Source organism: Heterodontus francisci, chromosome 25, assembly GCF_036365525.1.
Source record: "Heterodontus francisci isolate sHetFra1 chromosome 25, sHetFra1.hap1, whole genome shotgun sequence".
Classification (NCBI taxonomy): domain Eukaryota; kingdom Metazoa; phylum Chordata; class Chondrichthyes; order Heterodontiformes; family Heterodontidae; genus Heterodontus; species Heterodontus francisci.
Window position 1 is genome coordinate 74,413,744 of NC_090395.1, and position 26,987 is coordinate 74,440,730.

The 26,987-nt window shown below is 48.8% G+C and overlaps 1 protein-coding gene across 3 annotated transcripts in view; it reads right to left on the reverse strand.

Annotated features, from left to right (window-relative positions):
• Positions 1-26,987, reverse strand: part of LOC137383996 (tyrosine-protein phosphatase non-receptor type 22-like) — a 104,858-nt gene that overhangs the window by 10,151 nt on the left and 67,720 nt on the right. For 2 of the 3 annotated variants that reach the window (XM_068057518.1, XM_068057521.1), the window contains exons 13-17: positions 12,378-13,198; positions 5,236-5,307; positions 4,802-4,914; positions 3,618-3,645; positions 1,011-1,067 (exon numbers count right to left, since the gene is read on the reverse strand). In XM_068057518.1, the coding sequence (XP_067913619.1) occupies positions 1,011-1,067; positions 3,618-3,645; positions 4,802-4,914; positions 5,236-5,307; positions 12,378-13,198 (1,091 nt within the window). The remainder of the gene's footprint in view (positions 1-1,010; positions 1,068-3,617; positions 3,646-4,801; positions 4,915-5,235; positions 5,308-12,377; positions 13,199-26,987) is intronic. The other variant, XM_068057519.1, reaches the window with a different exon arrangement.

Genomic DNA, 26,987 nt, shown 5'->3' on the forward strand with positions numbered 1-26,987 from the left:
ACCACCAGGAGACTCACTGGGAGAATCACCGGGACAATGGGACAAATACCAGGAGACTCACTGGGAGAATCACTGAAAGACACCAAGATACAAAAGGACACATAACCAGGGAATTACTGGGATACACTGGGATACGAATGTTGACTATCCCGACTGGTTAAACCATTTGCCGACAGTGGGCTGTGTATTTGTCTGGTTTCTTTATGTTGTAGAAATTAATTTACTGAGAAACAAAATGCCTTTGGAAACATGAGGCTGGTTGAAGAATTTCAGAGAGGACAATTCTGTGATCGAGTTCATATCCTGCCAGCAAGCTCATAGAGAGAGAGAGAGACGAGGGAATTCAGTCAGTTTCTCCTCCCCAAATATGTAGCATAAATATGGTCAGTGCTTGGAGTTGGTACACCCACCCCTGCCCCCGCAGCCTGTATCCCCACTGACTAGGCTAGCTCAGTCAGTAGCGGTGCTACCAGGCTACTCGGTGATGGACATTGAAGTCCTCCATGCAGAGTATATTCTGTGCCCTTGCTACCCTCAGTGCTTCTTCCAAGCGGTGTTCAATATGGAGAAGTACTGATTCATCAGCTCAGGGAGGGCAGTAGGTGGTAACACCGTCAACATTGAGGACTCCCGGGGCCAATCCCTCCTGACTGTATACCAATGTGCCACCACCTCTGGTCGGTCTGTCCTGCCGGTGAGACAGGACATACCCAGGGATGGTGTTGGAGGAGTCTGGGACCTTTTAAGGTATGATTCGATGAGTATGACTATGTCAGGCTGTTGCTTGTGACAGCTCTCCCAATTCCCCAGATGTTAGTGAGGAGGACTTTGCGGTGTTGACTGGACAGGGTCTGCCTTTGTCATGTTCAGTGCTGAGTCGATGCTAGGTTTGTCTGTCCAGTTTTATTCTGTAACACGGGGAGTGAGTTTGAAACTCGGTGATTGGACACTGCCAACTTTTATTTGAGAATGTTGGGGAGATGGTCAAAAGGAGAGAGAATAATACTCACTGATTGAATTTGGAAGCGATAACGACTCACATTTTCTTTCTATAGGAGAGGTAAGGTCTGTGAGTAAGTTGGCAAAAGAAAAATAATGACATAAACCTGTAGCACCAGATCTTGCTAGACATTAGCTGATCTTCCACAAGGGCCCCACCTCATTCATTCCACTCACTCTCTCCAAAATATTGGATCATCTAAAAATTAATAGTGGGGAGAGCTCCAATGAGCAGTGAGACTAAACGGATTCAAGACAATTGAATTCTTGATTTTGCATGATACAGCGACCGGAACAACTCTCCTCAAAACATAAAAATACACCAATCGTGCCATATTATATTTTGAAAAATTAATTCTTGGGATGTGAATATCACTGGCAAGGCTAGCATTTATTGCCCATCCCCAATTGCCCTTGAGAAGGTGGGGGTGAGCTGCCTTCTTGAACCGCTGCAGTCCATGTGGGGTAGGTACACCCACAGTGCTGTTAGGAAGGGAGTTCCAGGATTTTGGCCCAGCAAAAGTGAAGGAATGGGGATATAGACCCAAATCAGGATGATGTGTGACTTGGAGGGGAACCTGCAGGTTATGGTGTCCCCGTGTGTCTGCTGCCCTTGACCTTATTGGTAGCAGAGGTCGCAGGTTTGAAAGGTGCTGTCAAAGAAGCCTTGGCGAGTTGCTGCAGTGCATTTGTACACAGTACACACGACTGCTGTGATTCACGGCCTCCCATTGCTGAGAGAGAGGATCACCTAACTACCTCTCATGACAAAACATTTCTAACACAGAATGGCCAATCTAAACTCTTGACAATGACCTTAGAATGAGATGTCTATTGGTAATTTCCTGACTGTGGTCCTGGGGGAAGCCTTCCTCACTGTGACTGCATGGGGGGGCGGTGGCGTAGTGGTAATCTCACTAACCTAATAACCCAGAGCCCCAGGCTAATGACTGAACATGGGTTTGAATCCCACCACAGCAGATAGTGAAAAAACCTGGAATTAATATCTAGTCTAATGGTGACCATGAAACCATTGTCGATTGTTGTAAAAACCCATCTGGTTCACGAATGTCCCTTAGGGAAGGAAATCTGCTGTCTTTACCTGGTCTGGCCTACATGTGACTCCAGACCCACAACAATGTGGTTGACTCTGAAATGGCCTAGCAAGCCATTCTGTTGTATCAAACCGCTACAAAGTCTATGAAAAGAAATAAAACCTCCCTTCCTAACAGCACTGTTGGTGTACCTACACCCCAATGACTGCAGTAGTTCAAGAAGACAGATCACCACCACTTCTCAAGGGCAATTAGGGATAAGCAATAAATGCTGGCCTAGCTAGTATTGTGATCCTGTAGTTTTTTTTCCAGGAAGAATGAGATGTGCCTTTAAGGCTGGAAAAGGAGCAGTACTGCTCCAGAGACTGAGTCAAAGAATGCATTCTCGTTGCCCCGGGATACAGCCACTCAGAGACTGTGATTCAAAGAGTGCATTCTGATTGCCCTGGGATACTTAGGGGACTTTCAGGGCCATTCAGGGACTTAGGATCGAGAGATATATTGTTGCCGTTGGCATTTGAAACTAACTGAAAAAACTGGCTTTTGAGACACAGTTAATAGATACAAAGATAGACAGCTGGACCAGCATATACTGAAGGAAATGAGAGCTCTCCCTTGGTTAATTTCTTAAAAGAAAATAACGAAATACTTTTAACTACTGAACTGTAATTGTTGAAATTCATCACAGGAAAAGAAGAGCATCAATTCAACTGCTGAACTAGACTACGGACTGTTCTACTGTTGAAGAACCTTTTTTCCTCCCCATCGGACGGCTGTGAGGACTTCAAGCAACCTTAAACTATTCCACACTGGAAGATTTCACTTTGGCAGGAGCTCAAATATGCAAGGACACTAATGTCTCTATTTTCAATGTTGTTTATATCTTTGTAGTGTTTAAGAATTTAGTTTTTCTAATTAAACAGTTAATTTGTTGATCTAAAGACACCTGGTTTGGTTTGCCTCATTCGGGGGTTAATAGATGGTCAATTTGGCTGTGCTTTTTTTAAGTTGGTAAGTTTAAAATGATATGTTAGGTGATCTGTGGAGGGACGGGACTGAATCAACAGTGTGTTTCTCCCACTACAACGCCCACATCTCATGAACAAATGAAAAAAAAACGGAAATTTGGAAATGTTTCATGCAGTTATGTGGAAAACTGTGTGCGGAATATCCCAGATTCCCAGTATGTGCTACTTGAAGCTAACGGAGAATCCCTTTAATATAAACCAGGCACGACTGTGACTGTTCCTCTCAATCTGGGAAACTTGCCTGTATTGTACAGACTTTTAAAAAGTCCAACATGAAAGTAACTCTCTTCCTAATCTGGTCTGCGGGAAAATGGCCAAAAAGATCTCATAACATAGAGTGACTAACATAGCTACTAGAATTATTTGCATGATTAATAGCTACTAAAGTAACTGGCATGATTAATAGTTATTAATATGATCAGTAACGACACAATTTTCATAGTTTGGGGGAAACTATTCAGGCAGAAAAAAGTTGAATTGAATAACTATTTATAACATTAAAAATATTCAAAGTCATTAGAATTGAAACACTCACCCATCCTAAAGGCTCTCAATTTTAAACTCTGCAAAAGACACAATGCAATGAATCATGAATATCGTTTCATTGATTTGCTAATGATGCAGTGAAATAAATAGAATTTTACTGAAGCACCAGAGTTAGTTCCCCACAGACAGACTGGACTGGAGAGGTCAGGTACAGAGAAAGTACAGTGTTACATTAAAAGAGAGGTGCAGGGCAGAGTGTGGATCACAAAGGCAGGATGAGAAGGAGAGTGGAGGGAGAGTATAGAAAGGGATTTCCACATGATGTGTGTCAAGAGGAGGGTTAGAGGTTCCAGACAGGCAGGAGGAGTGTGTAGAGGTGGGGTGGGGCTAAGGAGAAATTGGTAAATAAGACCAGCGATTTTGAATGTATCACATCGGAGGACACAGAAATTGGTGATAGCCAACGAGACCTGGGCTAATGGGTCAGCGCAACTCAGCTCAGGCAAGATGTAGGTGCTCGGAGATTTGGAGAGCATTGGAGATGCTGAGTCTGGACTAGTGAAAACGTGGTTGGGGAGGTTTCAGCGGCAGTGGGGTGAGGTGAGCACAGAAGTGGGTGGCACTGTGAAGGTTGAAGTAGGTAGGACAGGCATAGCACAGCTTAAATACAGAGTAAAGCTCCCTCTTCACTGTCCCATCAAACACTCCAAGGGCAGGTACAGCACGGGGTTAGATACAGAGTAAAAAAACGGGGTTAGATACAGAGTAAAGCTCCCTCTACACTGTCCCCAACAAATACTCTGGATGGATGATAATCACCCAGCGAGGCCTGAATTGGACAGATGTGATGAGATTGGGTGCTAACAGGACCGGTGTCAGCTCTGCTCATTGCAAACAGAATTCTCAGAGGGGTCCTTGAACAGGTGTTAGTCCCCCTCATTTATATATACACAAGGGGCCCAACCTCATTCTTGGCAGCTTCCTGAGAAGCCTTAAAGAAAAGACCTGACAAATTTCCTAGTGGCCTAAGCTTTCGTACAGATTGGTTGTGGGACGTCCCATTGCTAAATCGGTCAGGGTGACTCCCGTTTTACATCCTCAAGAAACAAATGCAAGGCATTCTAGTTTCTACCCCGTGACCGTGTACAAAGGTCATGATTTGCCTGCCCAAGCCTGTTGCTCTGTCGTCCACGTCAGCAAGACTCTGTAAGTTTGTATCTTGACGTTCGATACCTTACTCCGTGTCTTCATGTTAACGGATTCTAAGAAGGTCCTGGGCTCAGTGGATCCACTCCATTCTGAAGATGTTCCGATTTTCAGAGATGCTGCAGGTACTAGTATAGGCTCTGTATCAGAGGAAAGTAAACCAGGGAATAATTAGCTCTGCTCCCAGTCTGTACAACATCGTGTTTAATTAATGAAAGACGCTAGTTGCAAGGTTGGGTTTATTGTGGTGGGAGGAGACTACTTTTTTTAACCTATTTTATTGTGCATTTGCAGGGTGAGTTGTGAGGCAGTTTTTCACTTGGGGGTAAATGAACAAAATTGCATTCATTCCAGAACTTTCCTGGTTCTAATTTGGACCTCTATGACCTGGAAATTCCTCAGAGTGGCTCCCACTCCAAGTTGCGACCTGAATCCTCAGGAGAGATCAGAGATGCACTTACCGGGGTCATCTGGCAGGATGTAGGATTCAGGAGTTCTCTCTGGCAGAGGAGGAGGAATTTCTTCATCGGAATCTGGGAAACCGAAATGAAAGGGAGAATTTATTTGCGTCAACACTTAACCAAAGTGCAAGCTTTGCAGAAGAACCACCAATCTCTGAAACCTGCACAGATTCAATGAGATCATATCAAGGAAGGTTTTTGACCATTTGAGCTCAGCGCAGTGATGGGTAATTCTGCTCTACCAGTTATAACATCGAGGGCCCCCAGCTCAGAGGGTGCCATGCTGAACACAACTCAGCGCAGGCGCAGTGCACCATTCCCAACTTCCCACCAACTGCACCATCATCATCTCTCCAGTTGCACGCTGTGGCGAGTTAAGAGCGTTCAGATTGTAAATCTTCTGTGCTAACGTTGCAAAGATCTGCAGTTAGTGATAATGGAGTATCAGGAAAATTACAGAACAGAAAAAAGATTTGCATTTCCATAGCGCTTTTGATGGCCCCAGGATGTCAGCCAATAAAGTACTTTTGAAGAGTAATTGCTGTTGTAATGTGGGAAACGTGGCAGCCAATTTGCACACAGCAAGATCCCACAAACAATAATGTGATAACATCCAGATAATCTGTTATAATGATGTTGGTTAAGTGATTATTATTGGCCAGCACACCAACAACAAAAAAAGCAACAACTTGCATTTATATAGCATCTTTAACATAGTAAAAAGGTGCTTCACAGGAACAATTATCAAACAAAATTTAACACCAAGCCTCATAAGGAAATATTAGGACAGGTGACCAACAGCTTTGTCAAAAAGATAGGTTTTAAGGAACATCTGAAAGGAGGAGAGAGGTGGAAAGGTCTAGGGGGAGAATTCCAGAGCTTAGGGTCTTGGCAGCTGAAGGCAGGGCCACCAATGGTGGAGCAATTAAAATCAGGGATGCTCAAGAGGTCACAATTGGAAAGGCACAGAGATCTTGGGAGGAGGAAGAGGAGGAGGTTACACATATAGGGTGGGGTGAGGCCAAAGAGGGATTTGGAAACAAGGATGAGCATTTTAAAATCAAGGCATTGCTTAACTGGGAAACAATAAAGATCAGCGAGCAAAGGGGTATCAAGCCTGCTCCGCCATTGAATAAGAATGGGACTTGATGCCAGTTAGGACACGGGAAGCTGAGATTTGGAAAATCTCAAGTTTATAACAACCATTCGGCCCATCAAGCCTGCTCAGCCATTCAATAAGATCATGGTTGATCTGATTTTGGCCTCAACTCCACTTTCTTGCCAGTTCCAATCATTATTGACCTCCATATAGTTCAAAAATCCGTCTCAGCCTTGAATCTATTCACTCAGCCTCCACAGCTGTCTGGGGTAGAGAATGCCAAAGATTAACGACCCTCCGATAGAAGAAATTCCCCCTCATTTCTGACTTAAATGGGAGATCTCTTATTCTGAAACTGTGTTCTCTAGTTCCAGATTTCCCCCACGAGGGGAAATATCCTCTCAGCATCTACCCTGTCAAGCCTCATCAGAATCTTACATGTTTCAATAAGATCACCTCTCATTCTTCTAAACTCTAATGAGTAGAGGCCCAACTTGCTCAGTCTTTCATCATTAGGCAACCCCTTCATCCTAAGAATCAACCTAATGAACCTTTTCTGCACTGCCTCCAATGCAAGTATATCCTTTCTTAAATAAGGAGACCAAAACTGTACGCAGTACTCCATGTGTCGTTACAGAGGGAGAGTGTGGGTGGCTGGCCAGGGGTGCATTGGAATTGTCAAATCCAGAGAAAACATAGGCACTGGGGAGAACTTCCCTGCCCTATGTTCAACAGTGCCATGGAATATTTTATATCCATCTGAAAGGCAGTCACGGTCTCGCTTTAACATCTCATTCAAATTATAGCATCTCCGACAGTGCAGCACTCCCTCAGATCTAACTGAATGCAGAAACAGGCTCGAGGGGCTGAATGGCCTCCTTCTGTTCCTATATCCCTATGCAGTGAACATGAGGTGAAGCTTCATTCTCAACACCAACCAGTTTAATTCTTCCCTCTGACCACATGTTCTGAATGACCCAATTTGCATCGACATGAGGTGTTTGGGAAGTAATATGTAAACAGTACGACTCAAATTGCTGCACTGTTTTCAGGTTTTACCAATTTCCCAATGTGTGCTCAAGATTCCCCCACACCCACCACCCGCCAACAAAGGAAATCAGCAACGAAAATGGACAGAATTAAGCCACAAAGATCCCGAGAGCTAAACAAGACGTCAGGGCAGAGATAAAGCAAGTGAATGGGGTTTAAAATTCATTCACACTTTATTGCAAGGGGATTGGAGTACAAGAATAAGGAAGTCTTGCTGCAATTGTATAAGGCGTTGGTGACACCACACTTGGAGTACTGGGTGCAGTTTTGGTCTCCATATCTAGTGAAGGTTTTTTTTAAAATTTATTCATTCATGGGATGTGGGCATCGCTGGCTAGGCCAGCATTTATTGCCCATCCCTAATTGCCCTTGAGAAGGTGGTGGTGAGCTGCCTTCTTGAACTGCTGCAGTCCATGTGGGGTAGGTGCACCCACAGTGCTGTTCGGAAGGGAGTTCCAGGATTTTGACCCAGTGACAGTGAAAGAACGATGTTATAGTTTCAAGTCAGCATGGTGAGTGGCTTGGAGGGGAACTTGCAGGTGGTGGTGTTCCCAATGCATTTGCTGCCCTTGTCCTCCTAGGTGGTAGAGGTCGCGGGTTTGGAAGGTGCTGTCTAAGGAGCCTTGGTGCATTGCATCTTGTAGATGGTATTCACTGACGTCACTGTGCACTGGTGGTGGAGGGAGTGAATGTTTGTGGATGGGGTGATGATCAAGTGGGCTGCTTTGTCCTGGATGGTGTTGAGCTTCTTGAGTGTTGGAGCTGCACCCATCCAGGCAAGTGGAGAGTATTCCATCACACTCCTGACTTGTGCCTTGAAGATGGTGGACAGGCTTTGGGGAGTCAGGAGATGAGATACTCGCCGCAGGATTCCTAGCCTCTGATCTGCTCTTGTAGCCACAGTGTTTATATGGCTACTCCAGTTCAGTTTCTGGTCAATGGTAGCCCCTAGGATGTTGATAGTGATGGTATTGCCATTGAATGTCAAGGGGAGATAGTTATATTCTCTCTTGTTTGTGATGGCCATTGCCTGGCACTTGTGTGGTGCAAATGTTACTTGCCACTTATCAGCCCAAGCTTGGATATTGTCCAGGTCTTGCTGCATTTCTACACGGACTGCTTCAGTATCTGAAGAGTCGCGAATGTTGCTGAACATTATGCAATCATTAGCGAACATCCCCACTTCTGACGTTATGATTGAAGGACGGTCATTGATGAAGCAGCTGAAGATGGTTGGGTCTAGGATACCTGAGGAACTCCTGCAGTGATGTGCTGGAGCTGGGATGATTGACCTCCAACAACCACAACCATCTTCCTTTTCACTAGGTATAACTCCAACCAGCAGAGAGTTTTCTCCCTGATTCTCATGGACTCCAGTTTTGCGAAGGCTCCTTGATGCTATACTCAATCAAATGCTACCTTGATGTCAAGGGCAGTCACTCTCACCTCACCTCTTGAGTGCAGCTCTTTTGTCCATGTTTGAGCCAAGGCTATATTGAGGTCAGGAGCTGAGTGGCCCTGGTGGAACCCAAACTGAGCGTCACTGAGCAGGTTATTTCTAAGCAAGTGCCACTTGTCAATGACACCTTCCATCACTTTACTGATGATTGGGTGTAGACTGATGGGGCGGTAATTGGCTGGGTTGGACTTGTCCTGCTTTTTGTTCAGGACATACCTGGGCAATTTTCCACATTGCAGGGTAGATGCCAGTGTTGTAGCTGCACTGGAATAGCTTGGCTAGGGGTGCGGCAAGTACTGGAGCACAGGTCTTCAGTACTATTGTCGGAATATTGTCAGTGCCCATAGCCTTTGCAGTATCCAGTGCCATCAGTCGTTTCTTGATATCACGCGGAGTGAACTGAAATGGCTGAAGTCTGGCACCTATGATGCTGGGGACGTCAGGAGGAGGCCGAGATGGATCATCAACTCGGCACTTCTGGCTGAAGATTGTTGCAAATGCTTCAGTTTTGTCTTTCACACTGATGTGCTGGGCTCTCCCATCATTGAGGATGGGGATATTTGTGGAGCCTCCTCCTCCAGTTAGTTGTTTAATTGTCTACCACCATTCACGCTGGACATGGCAAGACTGCAGAGCTTAGATCTAATCTGTTGGTTATGGGATTGCTTAGCTCTGTATCGCATGCTGCTTACGCAATTTGGCACATAAGTAGTCCTGGGTTGTAGCTTCACCAGGTTGACACCTCATTTTGAGGTATGCCTCAGGCATGTTCCTGGCATGCCCTTCTGTACTCTTCATTGAACCAAAGGTGGTCTCCTGGCTTGATGGTAATGATAGAGTGGGAGATATGCTGGGCCATGAGGTTACGGATTGTGGTTGAGTACAACTCTGCTGCTGCTGATGGCCCACAGCGCCTCATGGATGCCCAGTTTTGCATTGCTAGATCTGTTCAAAATCTATCCCATTTAGCACAGTGGTAGTGCCACACAACACAAAGGAGGGTATCCTCAATGTGAAGGCGGGACTTCGTCTCCACAAGGACTGTGCGGTGGTCACTCCTACCAATACTGTCATAGACAGATGCATCTGCGACAGGTCGATTGGTGAGGACGAGGTCAAATATGTTTTTCCCTCTTGTTGGTTCCCTTACCACCTGCCGCATACCCAGTCTACCAGCTATGTTCTTTAGGACTTGGCCTGTAGTGGTACTACTGAGCCACTCTTGGTGATGGACATTGAAGTCCCCCACCCAGAGTACATTTTGTGCCCTTGCCACCCTCAGTGCTTCCTCCAAGTGGTGTTCAACATGGAAGAATACTGAGTCATCAGCTGAGGGAGGGCGATAGATGGTAATCAACAAGAGGTTTCCTGGCCCATGTTTGAATTGACACCATGAGACTTCATGGGTCTGGAATCGATGTTGAGGACTCCTAGGACAACTCCCTCCCGACTGCATACCACCGTGCCTCTGCTAGGTCTGTCCTGCTGGTGGGACAGGATGTACCCGCGAATGGTGATGGCAGTGTCTGGGACATTATCTTAAAGATATGATTCCGTGAGCATGACTATGTCAGGCTGTTGCTTGACTAGTCTGTGGGACAGCTCTCCCCACTTTGGCACAAACTCCCAGATGTTAGTAAGGAGGATGTTGCAGGATCAACAGGGCTGGGTTTGCCATTGTCGTTTCCAGTGCCTAGGTCGATGCCGGCTCCATTCTGTTTTGTTGACTTCATAGCGGTTTGATACAACTGAGTGGCTTGCTAGGCCATTTCAGAGGACATCTAAGAATCAACAACGTTGCTGTGGGTCTGGAGTCACGTGTAGGCCAGACCAGGTAAGAACAGCAGATCTCCTTCCCTAAAGGACATTAGTGAAGCAGAAAGAGTTTTTACAACAATTGACAATGGTTCCATGGTCATCATTAGACTAGCTTTTAATTTCAGATTTATTAATTGAATTCAAATTCCATCTTCTGCTGTGGTAGGATTTGAACCCATGTCCCCAGAGCAATACTCTGGGTTACTAGTCCAGTGACAATACTACTACGCCATCACCTCCCCTTGATACTTGCCTTGGAGGCAGTACAACGAAAGTTCACTTGATTGGTTCCACGGATGAGAGGGTTGTCGTCCTCTGATGAGAGACTGAGTAAATTGGACCTATACTCAGGAGTTTAGAAGAATGACATTGAGGGGTTGGGGGAATCTAGAACACAGTGGCATACTCTCAGGATAAGGGGTCAATTATTTAGGATTGAGATGAGGAGAAATTTCTTCACTCAGAGGGTTGTGAAGCTTTGGAATTCTCTTCCCCAGAGGGTTGTGGGTACTCCATCGTTGAATATATTTAAGACAGATTTTTGGTCTCTGAGGGAATCATGGGATATGGGAAGTGGGCAGGAAAGTGGAGTTGAGGCCATGATTGTATTGAATGGCGGAGCAGACTCGAGGGGTCGTATGGTCTAATTCTGCTCCTATTTCATATGCTGCTCTGTTCACACAAGTGCATTATCCTAAATAGGTGATGTGCCTTCTCCCCACTGACTGGATGTGGCACAACTTGAGCTGCCATTAATATATTATTTATATATTAATTCCCAGCCCTCCACAAGAGCCTACGTTAAAATTGGAACTTCTTGTAGCTGAAAATTGGGTCATTGAGTCGTTTCCTAGAATACAACAATGTGTACACTTCAAAAATACTCCATTGGCTCTGAAGCATTTTGGGATATCCTGAGGTCGTGAAAGGCACTATATAAATGCAAGTTCTTTTCATTCTTTCTTTCATTTGTCATTGTTTTTGTTCATTTGTGTAAAGGAATTGCCAAAGGCACAGAATGCGAGGTCAGAGAAAGGGTTCAGGATGTCAGAGGGGGGGAAGAGCCAGGAAGAGGTGGGGTGCAGGAAATAAGCCTGAAATATTTACTCCGTTTGGTTCCTTCCCATTCATTCTCAGGTTGTGGTGTTGCTGGCGAGGCATTTCTTGCCCACCTCTAGTTCTTCCTTGAGAAGGTGATGAACTTGCATTTCTAGAGCACCTTTCACGACCCCAGAACCTCCCACTCTGCTTTACAGCCAATAAAGTGCTTTTTGTAGCAGTAATTCTGCTGCAAAATAGTGGAATGAGATTTTTTTACGTCCATCTGAGAGGGCAGATGGAGCCTTGGTTTAACATTTCATCTGAAAGACGGCACCTCTGACAGTGCAGTCTGGATTATGTGCTCAAGTGTCATAATGCACACCCTTTGGATTCAGAAGTGTGAGTGTTACCCATGGCTGACGCCTCTGTAATTGTGTGGTGAAGGTGCTCACACAGTACTGTAGTGGTTTTATGCAAATGATTGACTTGCTAGGCTGTTTCAGAGGTCAGTTAAGAGTCAATCACATTAAGCCATAGCAGGCAAGAATGACAGGTTTCCCTCCCGAATGGACATTGCTGAAGCACTTGGGTTTTTTGGCAATCCAACAACTACACAGTCACTTTTACCAATGCCAGCTTTGCATTTGCAGTGTTGCAACTGCCTTTCAAACTTACTATTTTCCTTTACTTTACCAAAGCTGTGACAATATTCTCCTTCTTCTGCTGGCTGGGCCAGAGCAGGTTCCATGTACTTCGGGAAAGGTGGCAGCTCACAGTAATCGTTCTGAGACCGACACTGGGCTGGAATCAGTTTATCTAGGTATCGGCAAGGAGAATCCAGGCAGGAGAGAGCATTGTCTTCTCGTGGTTGGAGCTGTGCTGAGTTGGGAGGGGAGAAATAGGGATCTTCAGTGAAATAAGTGGAGAGGAATTGGACAGGGGAACTGAAGTGCATGAAGCATTGCTTTTCTGGGTCTTCAAGAACATTGGTGCTGTCTTCCTGAGCAGATTCCCAGTGACAGGAATTCCAGGCCTTCCCTGCAGTCTGTAAACTGTTCGATTTGGATGAGGAAGAACCACAGGAAGAGGCACTCAGCAGATCTTCCATAGAAGCAAAGAAGTTGCATTGTTTAACTTCAAACGATTCTGTGGGATGTTCAATATTGTGGCTTGTGGCAGAAAAGGGGTTTGACTTGGCCCTGGTTAAGCAGGTCTTGTCCATAAACTCTTTACCCCACAATGTGCCCTCAATATCAGTGTTCAGCTGCCTTTCTGGCCTTCTCTCTGGAGGATACCTTGCAATGCAGGAGGAGGGGTCCAGGAGCAGTCGAGAAGCATCTCCACACTTACTGGGGCTGCTGTTCAAATCCATTATTAATCCGTAAGACTGGTTGTGTTCAAGGGGGCAGAAACCTAACTGCTCGTGTTGATCTGAGAAAGGTAAGGCAGTAACCTCTTGCATCGTCAATTGCAAGCTCCTTTCCTCTTTTGGAGAACTGTAACAGTAAAAACGTGCAATTAAGGAAACCTATACAGGACTTTTAGTCAGCTGTAATAAACCAAACATTTGTGTCACACTATTTTCAGTTTTATTCCTCATTGAATTATTGTGAACTCTTTGACTCAAGAATTTCTTTCAAAATAACATGGAGGCTTATGGTGCACGCTGTTATCTATGTGCAAATTTCACAGCAACTTCAGGTGAGGGTGATTCAAGGCAGAAATCCAAAAGCTGTTGTCCCAGTTGCTGCTGCTGTTGGATTCATGGAAACGGCCTTTCATCATCTGCTTCACAAGTGAACTGCATTTGAACGTGAGAAGTGCTGTATTTGCACGGTAGATGTGGACTAAACATGCCACAGAAAGTCAAGTCACCACATCAAAGAACCCTTTTAACAACATGGTAATTTGAGTATCGCTGAAAGTAGAGACATGTTGTTGAAGCTTTTCATCTTGCACTCATCAGGACAGTCCGCAAGAATACCAATGTAAGGGAAACAACAGGCTTATACTGTATGAGAAGAGAGTGCTGATTGGTTGGCAAGTGAACTCTGATTGGTAGAGGCATTGCCATGGAGAATGCACTAGTTTACGGTGACTGACAGTTGACTGTTAAAAGCTTCAACAACATGTCTCTATTTTCAGCAGTACTCAAGTTCTGTACTACCAAACGATTAAATGTGGTAATTGTTAATTACTGCCAGTCAACCTCTCTGACACCGAAAATTAATTATTACTAGTGTGGAGACTGACCCCTTCATGTTTCCGTAGTTCAAGATTTTTAAAAAAAACTTTAATTAATAATACGTTTCCTTTCTGTCTAATTTTTCTCTCTCTCTGAATCCAATCTTTCTTTCCTCTCTTCATTTCTTTCTCTGTACCTGATTTGACATTGAATTCACCAACTTCCTAATTCAGACGCTGCGCTGTTCAGTAACAAATGCTTCAATCTGATTGTTTAAGGAGATGCACCTCCATCTCCCACCAGCAGCAACTTGCCGCAGAAAATATCCTTGACATTAACCGGGCATGCAGGAGACTAACAAATGGCAGATATTGTTTGTTGGCCTGGCACCACAATCTTTGGCCCTTCGTGTTCTACTCAAACGTGTGTAATTAAACACTTTGGATCAGACAAGAGTTCATAGGTTGTTAAGCATGGAAAGCAGCTCAAATTTCACACTTTCCCACCTTCCCAGATGATCATCGTGTCTCCCAGAATTCTGTACACGTGTGTCGCTGACAATGCCACTCTCAACCTCACTCTTCTGGTTCACCTGCAGGCATCAGGCAAGAGATCTACATGTTGATAGAATTGTACAGCACAGAAGGAGGCCATCCTGCCCATCGTGCCTCTGCCAGCTCTTTGAAAGATCTATCCATTTAGTCCCACTCCCTCCCTCTCCCCACCCCCACTGTTCTCTAACCTAAGCCCTGCAAATTTTTTCTCCTTGGTTAGAAATATTTTCTTTGATACTTTTTTGGAGGGGGAGTATTGGACTCAAGACTGCTGGGCCCAAAATTCGGCTCCTGCTGTCGGAACACAGGAGAGCTGTAGTAGGCCATTCAGCCCATCGAGCCTGCCCCGCCTTTCAAGATGATCATGGCTGATCATCCACTTCAATGCCTTTTTCCCACACTATCCCCATATCCCTTATGTCATTAGTATTTAGAAATCTGTCAATCTGTGTTTTAATCATACTCAATGACTGAGCTTCCACAGCTCTCTGGGGTAGAGAATTCCAAAGATTCACAACCCTCGGAGCAAAGAAATTTCTCCTCATCTCAGTCCTAAGTGGCTTCCTCCTTATTTTGAAATTGTGTCCCCTGGTTCTAGACTCCCCAGCCAGGGGAAACATCTTATTTGCATCTACCCTGTCTATCCCTTTAGGTATTTTGTAGGTTTCAATGAGATCATCTCTCATTCTTCGAAACTCTAGAGAATACAGGCCCAGTTTCCCCAATCTCTCTTCATGGGACAGTCCCACCATCCCAAGTCCATCCCTCGCAATGCCCCACATTCCCACTCTAAGGGAGCAGTCTCTTCTTCAACCAATTGGATGATTGTCAATAGTCAGTCAAAGAGCCTTCCCCCCTGACTCCATCACAAATAGTTTTTTTAAGGCCCAGATAATTTTTCTCCCAGGTAGCTCCCAGCTGCCAGCTTTACTTCCTGGAAAATCCATGAACATCGTGGAGGGTTGGGAACTCTAGTGCAGGAGGTATTAATGCTGGATTCAAACTGATCAACCAACATGACATAGGAACAGGAGACCATTCAGCCCCTTGAACCTGGTCTGCCATGGCTGGTCCATACTTCAAATCCACTTACCCGCTTTGCTCCATATCTTTTTACCCAACAGAAATCCATCCATCTCAGTCTTGAAAGCCCTGCAGCCTTACTGGGGGTGGGGGGGCGGGGGGAGGGGGTGGAAGAGTTACAAATTTCCACCAACCTTTGTATGATGAAGTGCTTCCTGACATCACTCCTGAAGCCTAGCTCTAATTTTAAGGTTTAATGTTCTGGATTCCCCCAGAAGAGGAAATAGGTTCTTTCTATCTCCCCTATCTAATCCTTTTATCATGTTAAACACTTCAATTAGATCACCCCTGAATCTTCTAAACTCAAGGGAATACAAGCCACATTTATGCAGCTGGTCCTCATACTTTAATCTGAGCTGCTCCCCTCTCGGGTGAATATATCCTTCCTGACGTACACTGTGCAAAACGGAATGCAGTGCTCCAGATACGATCTCACTAAGGCTCTAGATAACTTTAATATCACTTCCTCTGATTTATATTCCAGCCCACTTGAGATAAAGGATAACATTCCATTAGCCTTTTTGATTATTTTTTGCACCTGTGCACCAGCTTTTAAAGGCTTGTGTGCACACTGAAGTGGCAGGCTCAAAACTGGTTCCCATCTAGAATTCAGCTCATCTGAAAATCCCCCCAAAATTGACGAATAAACGTTCCCATTAAAATACACAACTTTTCTAGTTCATAAAATTCTGTCTGTTTAAGAACTGACCAAATCAAATCAAAAGTCGGCTCTATTTCCTACTTAGGGACCAAAGTGGCAGTCTGTGTGTGGAGCCGGAGGATGTAGGTGAAGTTTTAAATGATTACTTTTCATCTGTGTTCACTATGGAGAAGGACGATGTAGGTGTAGAGATCAGGGAGGGGGTTTGAGATATACTCGAACAAATTAACATTGAAAGGGAGGATGTATTAGCAGTTTTAGCGAGCTAAAAAGTGGATAAATCCCCTGGCCCAGATGAGATGTATGCCAGGCTGTTATGTGAGGCAAGGGAGGAGATTGCAGGGGCTCTGACACAAATTTTCAAATCCTCTCTGGCCACAGGAGAGGTGCCAGAGGACTGGAGGACAGCGAATGTGGTACCATTATTCAAGAAGGGTAGCAGAGATAAACCAGGTAATTACAGGCCGGTGAGTCAAACATCGGTGGTAGGGAAACTATTGGAAAAAATTTGAGGGACAGGATTAATCTCCACTTGGAGAGGCAGGGATTAATCAAGGATAGTCAGCATGGCTTTGTCAGAGGGAGATCATGTCTAACAAACTTGATTGAACTTTTTGCAGAGGTGACTAGATGTAATCTAATCTAATCTAATCTGTACATGAGGGTAAAGCAGTTGACATAGTCTACATGGGATCCAGGGCAATTTGGCAAATTGGATCCAAAATTGGCTTAGTGGCAGGAGGCAGAGGGTGATGGTTTAGGGTTGTTTCTGCGAGTGGAAGCCTGTAACCAGAGGTGTACTGCAGGGATCGGTGCTGAGACCCTTGCTGTTTGTAGTGTACATTAATAATTTAGACGTGAATATAGGAGGTATGATCAGTAAATTTGGTGTCGTAAATAGTGAGGAGGAAAGCCAAAGATTACAGGATGATATAGATGGGCTGGTAAGACGGGTGGAGCAATGGCAAATAGAATTTAATTCTGAGAAGTGTAAGGTGATGCATTTTGGGAGGACTAACAAGGCAAGGGAATATACAATGGATGGTAGGACCCTAGGGAGTACAGAGGGTCAGTGGGACCTTGGTGTACCTGTCCATAGATCACTGAAGGCAGCAGCACAGGTAGATAAGGTGGTTAGGAAGGCATATGGGATACTTGTCTTTATTAGCCGAGGCATAGAATATCAGAGCAGGGAAGTTATGATGGAGCTGTATAAAACGCTAGTCAGGCCACAGCTGGAGTACTGTGTACAGTTCTGGTCACCACACTATAGGAAGGATGTGATTGCACTGGAGAGGGTGCAGAGGAGATTCACCAGGACATTGCCTGGGCTGGAGCATTTCAGCTTTGAAGAGAGACTGGATAGGCTAGGGTTGTTTTCCTTAGAGTAGAGAAGGCTGAGGGGGGACCTGATTGAGGTATACAAAATTATGAGGAGTATTGAAAGGATAGATAGGAAGAAACTTTTTCCCTTAGTGGAGGGTTCAATAACCAGGGGGCATAGATTTAGGGTAAGAGGAAGAAGGTTTAGAGGGGATTTGAGGAAAAATCTTTTACCCAGAGGGTGGTTGGAATCTGGAACACTCTGCATGAAGGGGTGGTAGAGGCAGGAACCCTCACAACATTTAAGAAGTATTTAGATGAGCACTTGAAACGCCATAGCATACAAGGCTATGGGCCAAGTGCTGGAAAATGGGATTAGAATAGATAGGTGCTTGATGACTGGCATGGACCTGATGGGCCAAAGGGCCTGTTTCTGTGCTGTATAACTCTATAACTCTACTTCCTGATTCATAGGTTTTACTTCTGGGTTAAGGGAAGGCCAGCTGCACAGTGCATTGTGGTGTTGATTTCTGCATTTGGTGAGACGTCATTGTGCAATTTTCAGAGTGCGACACACGGACAGTGGAAGGCGTCTTTGAGCCAGTGGACTCACTACAGTGTGGTCACAGCGCAACTAAATCACCAAAGGCAAAACGCTTAACCACATTGAAAACAGACAGGAAATGATTTTTGTTAATTTCAGCAGCAACCAACCAAATTCAGTTATTAACCAGTCAATTTCCTCTAAACTGTCCCCATCAGACATTCTTTGTCTAGCCTACATGTGACTCCAGACCCACAGCAATGTAGTTGACTCTAAATGCCCTCTGAAATGGCCTAGCAAGCCATTCAGTTGTCAAGGGCAATTGTAATTAGGGATGGGCAATAAATACTGGCCTAGCCAGGAATGCCTACATCCCACAAAAATCAAACACTCCCAGGACAGGTACAGCACCCTGGAGAAGGAGCATGCGGTGTCCGCCGGCATGCTTGAGGCCTTCCGCGACCGGTGGGCACAGCAGGGACTGGAGTGCATCGTCGACGCCGAGAATGGCATTTTAATTTGAGTTTTTGTTTATTTATGTTTTTAATAAAGTTATTTAAAAAAATATAAGTATGTATATCAAGGGGGCCTGAGCAATAAAGGCCCCATCGACATGAAAAATATAAAAAAAAAAGAAAAAAAAATGGGGTTAGATACAGAGTAAAGCTCCCTCTACACTGTCCCATTAAACACCCCCAGGACAGGTACAGCACGGGGTTTAGATACAGAGTAAAGCTCCCTCTACACTGTCCCATCAAACAATCCCAAGACAGGAAAAATAAATAAAAGATATTAAAAAACGGGTTAGGATGATCTGTGCACAGTTCCTTTTTATTTTAGACTCGAGTCTTCTGCTGTCAAGCATGAACAATTGCTCGATACTGGTTCTGCTTGGTTTATCCACTGGAAACACATCAACTGAATCCCATTGATGCCCACAGTGGGTGGGTGGGTGAAAAGTGAGTGGGTGGGACTGTGAACAGTGTGTGAGAGAGGGAAAGCTGAGTATTTAATAACTTGGTACTGGGTGGGACTGTCACTGAGTGTGGGGATGGTATTGTAGAGCTGAGGGGTTCTCTCATGTAGTGTTGGTGGAGAGAGGGTGATGTGGCAGGGCAATAAAGAAAAAAAAAACGGGGTTAGATACAGAGTAAAGCTCACTCTACACTGTCCCCATCAAACACTCCCAGGACAGGTACAGAACGGGGGTGAGATACAGAGTAAAGAAAAAAGAAAAAAAAAAACGGGGATTGGCTGGGCAATTTGGAGCACTTCCTGCCAGCAATCAGGGGGAGCAGCTGCACCTGTGCTGCAGCAACTGCAGAGTGGAGAGTTGAAACTGCAGCAGCTGAAGAGAGGAGAGTGGAATAACTGCAAAGAGGTGACTATAGAGTGGAGACAGCTGCATTTACTGAGGAACTGTTGCACTTTTTCAACGATTAAGAAGACCTGCAAGTCATTTTGGAGAGGTGGGTGTTGGAGCACCAGAGAACTATTGGTTGTTTGGACTGTTGGGGGAGGGAGGAGGCACCGGAAGATCCAGGGGTGGGGCTGCAAAATTCTATAGGGAGCCCTTGTATTTGGTCTTGTGTTTATCTGCCATCCTGCACAGAAGGGGCTCCCTCCCCACCCCCAACTGTGTGGCTTGGGACGGCTGGAGCTGCCCGGCTGAAGACTAGCTTTATACAACAACAGAAAAGGGAGAGAACCGGGCGGCTCTAGCCGACCCGGGCGAAGAGCCCTCCCCTAACTGGAAGATTGAATTGTAGACTCTGCAGGAAGGTGCTCCAACCACCAAGTGAACTGTAACATCCTCGCAGCTGTTCTCTCTCTTCCATCACTCGGCCACCTATCCTCTCCTCTCCTTGTCCTTTTCAACCCTATCCTCCTCTACTCACATCCCCACCTCCCCCATCATATTGCTTGTGTTAAAGAAAACTGTTGTGTGCTTTGTTTCTTGGGGGTGGGCGTAGCTCTGCGACCCCATGGCAAGCCCCTCTTCGCCGGTGGCGGGGCCTTCCCGTTCATATGCTGCTGCGGCTGCTGCAGCTGCACCTGTTGCCCCGTCCCCATTTGCTTTATTAACATCGAAGCATGGGGTCAAGAGCTACGTCCACCCGAACATGACTATCGAGGCATGCGTGAAAGCAATGGCCGAGGTTGTCGGCCCTTTGGCCATTGTTGCAGCCTCTAAAATGTATGGGAAGGCAGTATTATTCCTGAGGACCGAGCGGGCGGTGTCCCTGGCTCTGAGCAAGGGGCTCACCGTGGGCGGGACCTTTCTGCCAGTGGACCCCCTGGAGGCCACTGCGCAAAGGCTCATTCTATCCAATGTCCCGCCCTTCATTCCTGGTGAGTTCCTCCTTCCCCACCTGCACCATCTGGGGGAGGTAAAGACGGGGCTCACCCCAGTCCCGCTCGGTCTTCGGGAGAACAGCCTCCGGCATGTGTACTCCTTCCGCCGCCAGTTATTCATGCAGCTGGCGTGGGAGGAGGTGACAGAGGGCCACTTTAATGTCGAATTCCAGGGGACGGCCTACCGCGTCTTCTGGACCTTGGACGGGGTGCGGTGCCATGTCTGTAAGGGGGTGGGGCATGTTCGTAAGAACTGCCCCAACCTTCCCGGCTGCCAACTCCAACTCGGCGGCCCAGGGTGGCGACGCTGCACCTCCTCCCACCCCCCCTACACCACCACCAGATACCATTCAGTCGGTACCGGAGGCTGTGGTTTTCACGGCCTCCGGCAGGGAGGGGGGCGACCGTCCAAGTGGAAGGAAGGCGCGGAGGAAAAATAAACATCGAGAGGCGCGTCCCCTGGACACCGTGACACTACCCGAGTCTGAGCTCAGCACAAAGCCCGATCTCGGGAAGTCAACTTGCCCCAGGGCTGGGCTCAGGCCCAGGGTGAATAAAAAAAAGGAGAGTGTAGAGGTGGAGGCCTCTGATGATATGGAGGTCTCTGAGCCTCTGAGCCCTGGTGGGAAAAAGAGGAGAAGGCACCCCTCCACAGAGGTAATGAGGGGCCCTGAGGCGCAGGGCCCATCTGTTGGACGGGAGCTGTCTCCTGTCTCGGGTCCCCAGGTTTCCCCTACCACCACCACCAAGGCTACAAAGTCCGGGCAGGAGCTCCCTATTCCTCAGGATGGAGGGGAGGGGAAGGCCCCGGTACATGAGGCCCCTCCTGAAGGAGTAAGTGGGGCCCTGCTTGTGGTGGGGGAGCCTGGGGACTCCGCCCATTCTGCCACTGCTACTGGGTCGGGTGCCCTGAGTGAAGGGGAGGGCGAGGCCCCAGAGGGTCGGCCCTCCCAGACGGAGTCCACCACCAACCAGGAGACACCCGACCCGGTTATAACCGAGAATGCTGCCCCATCTGCTGGGCCTGTGGGTGCTGACGGAGCGGGAGATGGCCTCCTCTCTCCGCCTCCAGTCTCGGCTCCGGCTGGTTTTCCGGAGTCGGGAACTTCTGTCTCCCCTGGACAACTCATTGGCCTGGGGACGGAGATGGAGGGGGGGTCCTGATCCGCTGGTGCCTGCAGGCTCCAGTTTCACAATAGAACCCAGAGAGGACTCCTCCACCATCGATCCTGGGGGTGGGATCGTGACGGAGGCAGGACCAGCTGGCGCGGCCGGGACGTCCGCCTCACAGTGTGTGGTGGATGTGTCGGCCGCTGGCGGTGACTACCTGGAGGAGGATGGGGATTCGGTGCGGGGCACGGAGGATGATCTTGATTCCATCGCCAGTGAGGTGGTGGAGTCCCTCGTGCCTCCCACCGAATCTCCTCTCATCCCCACGGCGGAACTCCGGGATTTCCTCGCGGCTTGCAGGGGGAGCCGCAATAAAGTTCAGCTGGCCCTCGACCGTTGGTCGAATCTGGCGCTGATCATACAGTCCGTCCGTGCCGCCCTTAAGATAGCGGGCAAGCGCGCGGACGTGAAACTGGTTGAGAGGCGCTGTTTTAATGTGTTCCTCAATGGGTTGCTGGGGGAGTGGAGGGCCAGGTGCACTTCCACTCCCTCCTCACAGTGTTTGTGACGGGTTTTAAGTACCTTTGACATGAAGATGACCATAGCCAGCCTCAACATCAACGGCAGCAGGGGGGCTCACCGCAGATTTCACAATCTCTCAGTCCTTAGGGAAGGGAGATACGCGGTGAGCTTTCTGCAGGAAACCCACACCGTTCCGGGAGACGAAGCCACCTGGCTCCTGGAGTGGCAGGGTGGGGTGTACATGAGTCACCTCACCCCTATTTCTAGTGGGGTGGCTATCTTGTTGGCCCCGACCTTTCAGCCGGAGATCTTGGGGGTCAAGGAGCTAGTGCCGGGCCGCTTGCTCCACCTTGCCGTTCGCCTGGGTAGCGTGCCGCTCCACTTTGTGAACGTGTACGCGCAACAGGCCCGGCGCGTTGCAAGCGCGCTTCTTTGAAGAAGTGTCCGCTCTCTTGAGCTCCATCGATAGCGGCGAGTGCATCATCCTCAGGGGGGATTTTAACTGCACCCTCGAGGTGGGGGATCGCTCCGGTCCCCAGCGCGGCCAAGCGTCGGTGGAGAAGTTGAGGGGACTGATCAGCTCCCTTAACTTGGTGGACGTCTGGCAGAATCTCCATCCTGACTCCAGCGCCTTCACGTGGAGGTCTGGAGGAGGAGGGTCGCGAATCGACCGCCCCTACTTTTCGCAGGCGTACGTCTCCCGCGTCTCGGCGGCCTCCATGCGGCTGGTGCCGTGCTCGGACCACCGCCTGGTGTGGGCGGAGTTCACTCCGCTCCGCGGGCGGGCGGGGTCCGCGTACTGGCACTTTAACAACCGGCTGCTGGAGGACGAGCGATTTCGGGACTCGTTCTGTCGATTCTGGGCCGACTGGAGAAGGAAACAGGGGGGCTTCCCCTCCTTGAGGCTATGGTGGGATGTGGGCAAGACTCACATCCGCGTCTTCTGTCAGGAGTACGCGAAGGGGTCGACCAAGAGGCGGGAAGCCGAGATCGGGCGCCTTGAGAGGGAGGTGCTCGACTTGGAGTCCCGCCTCGGTCATGCCGTCGTGGACCCGGCCCTGTGGCAGGCGTACAAAGAGAAGAAGGGCGCGCTGAGGGACCTGCAGCTCATAGGGTCCCGAGGCGCGTACGTGAGGTCGCGGATCCAGATCCTGGAAGATTTGGACCGCGCCTCACCCTTCTTCTACTCGCTGGAAAAATGGCGGGGGGTCCGTAAGCAGCTCGTTGAGCTGCTGGCCGACGACAGATCCTCCATCACGGATCCGGAGAGAATGGGCCTCCTGGTCCGTACTTATTACAGTGCGTTGATCCGTCCAGCGAGGATGCGCGCAGAGTTTTGTGGGAGGACCTGCCGCAGGTCAGCCCGGAGGGCGCCGAAGGATTGGAGGCTGCCGAAGGATTGGAGGCTCCGCTCACGTTGGCGGAGCTGACTGGCGCCCTCCACCAGCTCTCAAGGGGCAAATCCCCAGGGCTGGATGGGTTGACCGTGGAGTTCCTCAGGGCGTTCTGGGACGTCCTGGGGGACGATTACGCGCGGGTCCTGGGGGAAAGCCTGGCGACCAGAGAGATGCCCCTCTCGTGGCGCAGGGCGGTCATCGTCCTGCTGCCGAAGAGGGGCGATCTCCGCCTGCTTAAAAACTGGCGTCTGGTCTCCCTCCTCAGCACGGATTATAAGATCTTTGCCCGGGCTATGTCTACCCGCCTGGGCTCCGTGCTGGCCCACATGATCCACCCCGACCAGTCCTACACGGTCCCGGGCCGGTCCATCCAGGACAACATCCACCTGGTCCGGGACCTGATCCATCTTTCCCAGAGGACTGGTCAGTCGGTCGCCTTTCTCTCCCTCGATCAGGAGAAGGCGTTCGACAGGGTGGATCACGATTACCTTTTCGGGACTCTGCGCGCTTTCGGACTCGGGCCGCATTTCGTGGCCCGGGTCCGACTTTTATACGCCGCCGCAGAGTGTCTAGTCAAAGTTAACAGGTCCTTGACGGCGCCCCTTCGCTTTGGGAGAGGAGTGCGTCAGGGATGCCCCATGTCCGGCCAATTGTATAGCATCTGCGTGGAGCCCTTCCTGTGCCTGCTTCGCAGGAGGTTGAGGGGATTGGCTCTGCGTGAGCCGGCCATGCGGGTCGTCCTCTCGGCTTACGCCGACGACGTGCTCCTCGCAATCACAGATCCCGTTGACTTGCGGAGGATGCGCGACTGCCAGCAGACCTTTTCTGCCGCGTGCTCTGCGAGGATCAATTGGGAGAAATGTTCCGGACTCCTGGTTGGTCAGTGGCGGGTGGACTCCCTGCCGGAGGAGATGGCACCTTTTGCATGGAGCACCACGCACCTCCTCTATCTGGGAGTCCACCTTAGCCCCGCTGAGGAAGCCTGGCCGACAAACTGGCAGGAGTTGGAGGCAAAAGTCACCGCTCGGCTGGGGCGCTGGACAGGACTGCTCCGAGTGCTTTCCTACAGGGGCCGAGCGTTGGTCATAAACCAACTGGTGGCCTCCATGTTGTGGTACCGGTTGGTCATTTTGGCTCCGCCCCCTCTATTTGCCACCAAAATCCAGAAGAAACTAGTCGATTTCTTCTGGGGCACAAGGAAACACTGGGTCTCTGCTGCGGTCCTGAGTCTCCCGATTGAGGAGGGCGGTCAGTCGCTGGTGTGCGTCCGCACCCAGGCTGCGACTCTCCGCCTTCGGACCCTGCAGAGATACCTGTACGTCGAGCGTCCTCCCAGACGGTGTGCGCTGGCGACGTATTTTTTCCGCCAGTGTCACTGCCTTCAAGACGACACGCAGCTCCCGGTGGAGTCCGTTAGCCGCGCCTCTCTGAGGGAGTTGCCTGTCTTTTACCGGGATCTATTCCGAGTCTGGAACATGGTCGCCTCCAGTCAGGGCGCTCCCCCGCCGGCGGAGGAGAGCGCCTCGGCTGTCCGGGCGGCCGACTCCGGGGACGGTCCGGCGGGCGGAGGAGTAGCCGAAACCCCCAGGACGTCCCTCACTGCGGGTGGCGAGGGGGCTCGAGAGTGCGGAGCGATCCCGGCCGAGCTGACGCCCGCTCGGCCGGAACTGCTCAGGCCCAGGCCCCGAAACCCTCCTCGGGAGCCGGTCCCGCACAACCCGAGCCGCCTCTCGGAAATGCCCTCCGTGCCATTCCAATCGGCGCGGAGGGGTTTCCTGTACGGGCTGCTCCTGCACACTCTCCACTTCCTCGCCCTCGTCAGCCGGCCGGACACGCCCTGGCGGTCCGCGTTGCCATCTGGCGGCGAGGGGAAACCCCGATGGAGGTCTCTCTACGCGGGAGTCTTCCCCCTTTACATCGGGGACCTGGGGTGGAGGGTGCTGCACAGAGCAGTCCCGTGCAATAGACTTTTAAGTAGGTTCACGGACTCCCAGGCCGCCTGTACTTTCTGCGGCCTGGACGAGTCCGTGTTCCACGTTTATACGGAGTGTGCGAGGTTGCAGCCCCTCTTTGAGTATCTGAAGGGGCTGCTCCTCAAATTCTGGCTGCACTTCAGTCCCACGCTCCTGATCTTTGGGCACCTGGTGCGGAGGGTCTTGGGCCGGGAGGAGGATCTCCTCGTCGGTCTGCTCCTGGGCCTGGCCAAGGTGGCAATTCACAAGTCCAGGTCGCGGGCTGTCGGGGGTTCCGTCCTCCCCGATTGCCTGCCCCTCTTCCACGGTTACGTTCGTGCCCGGGTGTCCCTGGAGAAGGAGCATGCGGTGTCCGCCGATACGCTTGAGGCCTTCTGCGACCGGTGGGCACCGCAGGGACTGGAGTGCATCATTGACGCCGAAAATGGCATTTTAATTTGACTTTTGTTGATTTATCTGGTCTTAAATAAAGGTATTTTTAAAAAAAATGTAAATATGTATATAAAGGGGGCCTGAGGAATAAAGGCCCCCTCAACATGACAAAAAAACGGGGTTTAGATACAGAGTAAAGCTCCCTCTACACTGTCCCATCAAACACTCCCAGGGCAGATACATCACGAGATGAGCTTGAGGTATCTGAGGCCTGACCCAGATCCACCTAAGAAGGCCTTTGTTGCACTGGTCCATTCTAAGCAAATCCAGGTATTCCCCCCCAAACCTTAAGAATCTCCTCAAAGTCTCTATGGAGCCACATTGAGCTGGTTGATTCAAGATTAACCTCTCTGTGTCTCTGACAGTGAAGGCATTTTATTCTTATTCCAAGTCCAAGACATAGATTCAGGTCTCTGGGAGGGGATCTGTCACTCCAGGTTAGACGTGATTCCATCATGTCCTTTATGTTAGTGGTTTAATTTTGTACCATATTTGCTGCTGTTTGATGAATTTATCAGCACCTATAAAGAAGCTGCAAGATTTCCCAATACACTTAAGTTAATAAGTGAAGACTGCCAGCTGAAAAACTGACTTTAATGCAATGTTCAATGCTGCAGAAAGCCACATTATTGGTTTACTGGCTTGAATCTAGTTGATCAATGGGGAAGGAAGCAGATTGTTCCCTGCAGTAATGTACAACCATCTCCCCTTGACTTTCAACGGCATTACTATCACTGAATTCCCACACTATCATCATTCTGGGGGTTACCATTGACCAGAAACTGAACTGGAGTAGCCACATAAATACTATGGCTACAAAAGCAGGTCAGAGGCTAGGAATCCTGCGGCGAGTAACTCATCTCCTGACTCCCCAAAGCCTGTCCACCATCTACAAGGCACAAGTCAGGAGTGTGATGGAATACTCTCCACTTGCCTGGATGGGTACAGCTCCAACAACACTCAAGAAGCTTGACACCATCCAGGACAAAGCAGCCAGCTTGATTGGCACCCCATCCACCACCTTCAACATTCACTGCCTTCACCACCGATGCACAGTGGCAGCAGTGTGTACCATCTACAAGATGCACTGCAGCAACGCACCAGGCCTCCTTCGACAGCACCTTCCAAACCCGCAACCTCTACCAC